This window comes from Barbus barbus, assembly GCF_936440315.1.
Source record: "Barbus barbus genome assembly, chromosome: 10".
Classification (NCBI taxonomy): Eukaryota; Metazoa; Chordata; class Actinopteri; order Cypriniformes; family Cyprinidae; genus Barbus; species Barbus barbus.
The window spans coordinates 19,928,015-19,934,637 of NC_136738.1; the positions used below are offsets into that span (position 1 = coordinate 19,928,015).

Below are 6,623 nucleotides of genomic sequence, written 5' to 3' on the forward strand. Positions count from 1 at the left end.
TACCCACACAGAAAACCAACAGCACAAATCCCTCCTGAATGGCATATTCAGGCCCATCTTTCATTTATTGTAACATTTCAATTGATTTCAGTTTTCATAATTTTTCTCTCCTCTTCTCCCTTGCTCTGCTTACCATGTAACTTCCAGCTGAGCTGCGAGAAGCAGTGAAGAATGGGAATTACCTGTCGGTAAAACGTGCACTTAGTTCCAAAGAGGACTACAATCTGGACCAGGAGGTATGTTACTTAATTCCTTTTCGCTCTTTTTTTTTTTTTTTTTATCTCTGCCTGTCTCTGTCTTGAATCTTTATTAATCACCCATCAGAGAACTGGGTCATGTTGCTGTTGTTCATCATGGGTTAACCATTACTGAGTCAGTGTTTTCAGTCAGACATACTTGTCAATAGTACCTGCAGAAAGTTATCTGTTAACATTTATTAAAACATTTAATATAATGTAGTTAAAATTTTGTATTGAATCAATAAAGAAACATACCTTTTGTATCAAGATGATGTAATTAGAGCATCTACTAGCTCAGACTAACTGGGCCTTTTGCAGGGCAGCCATACCTTTAAGTGCTGTTTGGGAGGATGCCATGTGAACATCTTCGAATATTTTGTGTTTATGATGCCACCTGCAGGATTCTAGCGGCATGTCCTTAACACTGCTGGCTGCTGCAGGCGGTCAGGATGACATCCTCAGGCTGCTCATTAAGAAAGGAGTGAAGGTCAACTCTAGACAGAAGAATGGCACCACTGCTCTGATGCATGCTGCTGAAAAGGTGCAGAACAACACTGCTCTGTTCAAGAACTCTCTTGATCACTGTTTTCAGTTCTATCACTAATACATGAGAGTATTAGCATATTTATTTAATTACTCACTGTTGTGTTTGGTGCAGAACTTCTTGACAACAGTGGCCATTCTCCTAGAGGCAGGAGCATCTGTAAATGCCCAAACTCTGGGTGGAGAAACGGCTCTCATGAAGGTGAGAAGGTGTTATATTGACCTGGGAGTTAGATCTCTACAAACAGAAACTGGTTTGTTAATGAGCCTATGATTGATACTCTATCATTCAAAAGTCTGGGTTCATTTTTTGTGTTCAAAATATAAGTGTTTATATTTGGACTATTTAGACTGGTTCGGGTAGGTACTGCTACGGCGTAGCCCGTTACCTGCGTGATTTGTCATAGACATGAACAGAGAGAAGTAGCTCCGGCTGCAATGTTCATCTGCAACACACATGCAGTTCTGTTTATTAACCGCTAGAACGCCAAAACTTACGGACTGCAGTTTTAACATTGTTAAAAATGTTTTTGAAAGAAAAAATAACGACTTTTAAGCTCATCGAACTGCATGTATTTGATACAAAATATAGTAATAATATGAAATATTGTTACAATTTAAAATTACTTGTATCTTATTCCTGTGATGCAAAGCTGAATTTTCAGCAGTCATTACTCCAGTCTTCAGTGTCACATGATCCTTCGGAAGTCATTCTAATATGCTGATTTGGTGCTTGAGAAACAGTTATCAATGTTGAAAACCGTTGTGTTGCCTAATATTTTTTTGAAAACTGATGCTTTTTTTGAGGTATTTTAATAATAGCATTTACTTGAAGTTGAAATTTTTTGTAACATTATAAATGTCATTGCTGTGACTTCTAACAGTTTCTCAATTTAAAGCATCCTTGCTGAATAATAGTATATATATATATATATATATATATATATATATATATATATATATATATATATATATATATATATATATATATATATAATAGTATTAAATTATATTTAAAAAAAAAGAATAAATATAACAAATTATCCTGACCCCAAACTTTTGTATGGTACTATATATTGTTTGTTTAGTTGAGATTAAGTTAATAAATTCTGATTAAGTAATACTTTAGCTATCAGACAGTTTGCACTTTTAGGTTATAACATTTGATATGTACTGAGTGCTGATTGTTGAATTACTCTTTCTAAGGCTTGTAAGAGGGGCAATGCAGATGTGGTTCGCCTCTTGTTGGAATATGGCGCTGACTGCAACATCTTGTCTAAACACAAGAACACTGCCTTGTACTATGCCAAACTTAGCAACAATTTGATGGTGTATGATCTCATCAAAGACCACATGCAAACGTGAGTGTTTAATTGCTGCATTGTTCAAACACCTCCACATATATTTAAAGATACAGAAGAAGGGCAGGATAAAAATCTCACTATTAAAATAAAGGGCATATGTGAAATGCATCTTGTAGGTTATCAACTGTTGCGGAGGAGACAATCAGAGCTTATTTTGAAACGCGACTGGCCCTGCTGGAACCTGTATTCCCTTTGGCTTGCCACAGATTGTGCGAGGGACCACATTTTTCACTGGAATTCAACTACAAACCCCCTCAACACACACCCGGAGAAGGTGAAATACTCGCTTCAAATTTTTCTGTTCTCAATTACTGCAATTTTATTTTCCGAATTAGTGTGCCATTTTTGTGTTTTCTGTCTCAGGATCTGGCATCCTGCTTTTTATCTTCCATGCAAACTTCCTTAATGAGATCACAGCTAGACTCTGCGGGCCCTGTAGTGTCCATGCTGTTGTCCTGAATGATAAGTTTCAGCTGCCCATCTTCTTGGTAAGATGCTGATGTCACAATCGATCCTTATTTAAATGTATTGTCTCTTTGTTCTGTTGAATGTCTACAGTCTCTCTTACACGGTGTGCTGCTCCCCCTGCAGGACAGCCATTTCATATACTCTTTCAGTCCTGTTCAGGGAACCAACAAACTGTTCATCCGTCTGGCAGAGTCACCCACAGCAAAGGTACCTAGGATTGTAACACACTATTATTTATACAGTTGTGTTCAAAATAATAGCAGTGTGTTTAAAAAATCAAGTAAAGCTCAAAATCCTTATAATACCTTTTACTTCAGTACACACAAATGCATTGGGAACATTGCACATTCTATTCTAAATCAAAACATGAAGAAAAATTGAGCAAATTTGTTATTACTTTATAGAAAGTGAAAAAAAGGAATATTAGGCTGTTCAAAAAAATAGCATTGTCTGCAGTTTTCTTTACAAAGTCAAACATTTACTGTACAAACTGAAAAATGCATGAAGATTTAGCTTTCTTGTGAATCACTGAACTAACATTTAGTTGTATAGCCATGGTTTCTGAGAACTGCTTCACATCTGTGTTGCATGTGAACAGGTATTCCAGCCCAGGACGATTGCACTACATACCACAATTCCTCTGCATTTCTTGGTTTTGCCTCAGAAACAACATTTTTGATGTCACCCCACAAGTTTTCTATTGGATTAAGGTCTGGAGGTTGGGCTGGCCACTCCGTAACGTTAATCTTGTTGGTCTGGAACCAAAATGCTGCTCGCTTACTGGTGTGTTGGCATAAGGCAACAAAACCTCTTTTAGTGTTTTAATGTACTCAAACTGATCCATGATCCCTCAAATGCGATAAATAGACCCAACACGTAGTATGAGAAACATCTCCATATCATGATTCTTGCGCCACTATGCTTCACTGTTTTCACAGTGTACTGTGGCTTGAATTCAGTGTATGGGGGTCGTCTCACAAACTGTCTGCGGCCCCTAGACCCAAAAAGAACAATCTTGCTTCATCAGTCCACAAAATATTGCACCATTTCTCTTTAGGCCAGTCAATGTGTTCTTTGGTAAATTGTAACCTCTTCATTTGTTTTCAACAATGGGACTTTCTGGGGGCTTCTTGCCAAAAGCTTGGCTTCACATTGGCGTCTTCTAATTGTTACAGTACTGACAGGTAACTTTAGACTTTCTTTGATCACCATGGAGCTAATCATTGGCTGAGTCTTTGCCGTTTTGGCTATTCTTCGATCCATTTGAATGGTACTTTTCCGTTTTCTTCCATATCTTTCTGGTTTTTGTTGCCATTTTAAAGAATTTGATATCATTTTAGCTGAGCAGCCTATCATTTTCTGCTCTTCTTTATATGTTTTCCTCTCTCTAATCAAATTTTTAATCAAAGAAGACTATTTTGAACCATGTCTGGAACGACCCATTTTACTCAGATTTTCAGAGAGAAATGCACAGTACAACATTTGCTGCCTTTGTCCTTAAATAAGGGCCACTTGTTTGACACCAGTTTTTTCACAGAATGATTTACCTCTAAACTCCACACTGCTATTATTTTGAACAGAATCAACAGCATGCATGTCATGACTGTTGGGTCTGTTGGTTTTCTATTACTCTACCACACCTACTAGTAAAATATTTGCCATGTAGAAATATAATTTCTACCAAAAACAGTGATTGATCTGGTTAGTGATGTTGGACTGCTATTATTTTGAACATAACTGTATGAGATGGTTTAAATACTGCTTTATAAATGCCTGAACATGCACCAAAGTAGGGCGCGCTGCGTTTTGATTTTTAAATGTGCAGTGCTCATGTTTATGCAACAAAGTCAACTGCCACAAATAAATCAATGTATGGGAAACACTGGTAATGTATATTGCAATATATATTAATATTGAATAATTTTTCAGCCCTACACCAAAGCAAGCGTGAATAATTGAGATAGGGCTCTGTAAAATAATATCTACTTGTCGCTAACTAGGTTTCCGTGGTTCTTTGAAAATATCAGGGAAGTTAAAATTCTAGTTTTTAAATGCATGTTATTGTGAACATTTTATCCTTATGTTCATTTTTGACCTGGTTATTCTTTATAAAAATATCACAACTTGACCTTTCAGTGAAATGACAGACATTTCTAATCATTTAGACCAGTTAATTACATTCAGATCTGCCTCCATCCAAACAACAACTGACAGATAGAACCAAGTCCTGCCCTACATTTGTTTCCTTTTTGATAGTCAGTTTCCCTCAGTTGTACATCAGTATAGAAGAAAATATCTTATGCTACTTCCATTAAAATGCAACTGGAATGCTGTTTTATTTTTAAAAAATCTGCCTCAAAGTCATGTTTGGTTCTTTTTAATGATCCATTCTGAATAATTCTTTCATTTGATTTTTAAATATCCTTAAGTAATTCAGACTGGAAAGGTCATGGAAAAGTGGGAACTGAGCTAAGCAAGCTTTATGATATTTAAAATGTAGTAATTAGGACATGTGTTTCACTTTTTCCACAGGTTAAACTACTAATTTGTGCATACAGAGTCCAACTACAGTGATGCCACAGTCCTCCCTTCCAGGTCAAAGGTCATTGCAGAAGCTCGGCCTCCCCAAGAGCTGAGACTTTTCCTACACTTGACACATGCTGAGCAGGAGACAGTTTAGAAATGGTTATGTTTTACTTTGGAGAAAGACTGTAGTACTAATAGTTCAATAACAGCAGTCACAAATCTCAGTGTGACTTTTAATACATGTTTGGTTAAGTGTTGCAAGTGTTTGAGTTTCCGGAGGTCTGATTTTGGATAGCAACTGCATCACACATGAAGGTCAGCAAATGTGACAAATTGGGTTTGTATCCGAAGGTCATTTGTAAATCTTGTTTGTAAAGTGTTCCTTTTATTATTATTTTTTCTCTTTTTAAATAGAATAATTTATCACTCCAGATTCGCCTACTGTTTTGTTTTATGTTCTGTTCTGTTTAACCCGACCACACGCTCATCTGATGTGCTTCTGTCTTCATTGCTTGTCCAGAGTGAGTGATGGAATGAATGAGCAGTTCTTGTCCCCCTGTTGCTTTGTGCTCGTGGGACTGTAACTAAACTGGACCCAAGTGTGACTTTGAACTCCAGAGTGGGTGCTTTAAAATACAAGTTTCCATATTTTGTTTCCTGAGAATGTGATGTTTTTATAAAGGCATGAACTAGTGGCATGAATCCTAAATTGGACAAAATGAAGCCATTATAGTTGAAGAAATATTTGAATGTATACATTTGGGTTGTGAGCTATTTTAAGGGCTAATTCATTTTTGCATTGAGAGGAGGAAGATTGAAGTCATCCAAGAACGAGTGATCAGTATAAAAGGTTCGTTTAATACTGATTTGTAGGGAACGTGCCCCTTTTCGTGTATGTACCAATGTGTTGTCAGGAAGGTTGTACATCAACTCAGTTTAATTTCTTATTAGATTTCACATTAGAGTGTAGTTATGTAACTTCAACATGCAGCACATGAGCTCAGGTCATCTTCTGGTACTGATCATACAGATTACATGAGTGTAGTTTTCACAAGCATTATGTAAAGTTATTAATGACTGAACTAAGAGTCCGATCGGGAATGCACAGCTGGGCTCATCTCGAAAGAGCTTTGAAGCGCAGTGACGTTCTTTTATTCTGTTGCTCATGGCCTACCTCTCTTTGTCCCGTCATTGTATTATTAGTAAGTGAGAGACTGCTCATTGGTTCACTTCCCCTTTTGACTACAGTAAATAAACTACATATATTTCCATAACAATCAATATATTGCCTTCTCTCCTATTTACTATAGCAACAATAAATAAACCGTTGTTCTCTTAATTGGTGCAGCACTAGAGACTTCTATCCCTCTAATTTATATACACATTCAGTGTAACAAAGGAGACTGTTTCAGATGAATTTACGTTAGAATGTGTTTAGATGGGAAAGATGGCTCATTGCCAACATGGATGTGATTGAACTGTC

The 6,623-nt window shown here is 36.7% G+C and overlaps 1 protein-coding gene across 2 annotated transcripts in view; it reads left to right on the top strand.

Moving 5' to 3' along the window:
* LOC306875723 (uncharacterized protein) overlaps positions 1–6,419 on the top strand; it is a 31,220-nt gene extending 24,801 nt beyond the window's left edge. For both annotated transcript variants that reach the window (XM_079426431.1, XM_079426432.1), the window contains exons 7-14: positions 148–236; positions 640–780; positions 898–984; positions 1,989–2,143; positions 2,263–2,420; positions 2,510–2,634; positions 2,738–2,821; positions 5,147–6,419. In XM_079426431.1, the coding sequence (XP_079282557.1) occupies positions 148–236; positions 640–780; positions 898–984; positions 1,989–2,143; positions 2,263–2,420; positions 2,510–2,634; positions 2,738–2,821; positions 5,147–5,188 (881 nt within the window). In that variant the 3' untranslated portion in view covers positions 5,189–6,419. The remainder of the gene's footprint in view (positions 1–147; positions 237–639; positions 781–897; positions 985–1,988; positions 2,144–2,262; positions 2,421–2,509; positions 2,635–2,737; positions 2,822–5,146) is intronic.
* The last annotated feature ends 204 nt before the right edge of the window (positions 6,420–6,623 follow it).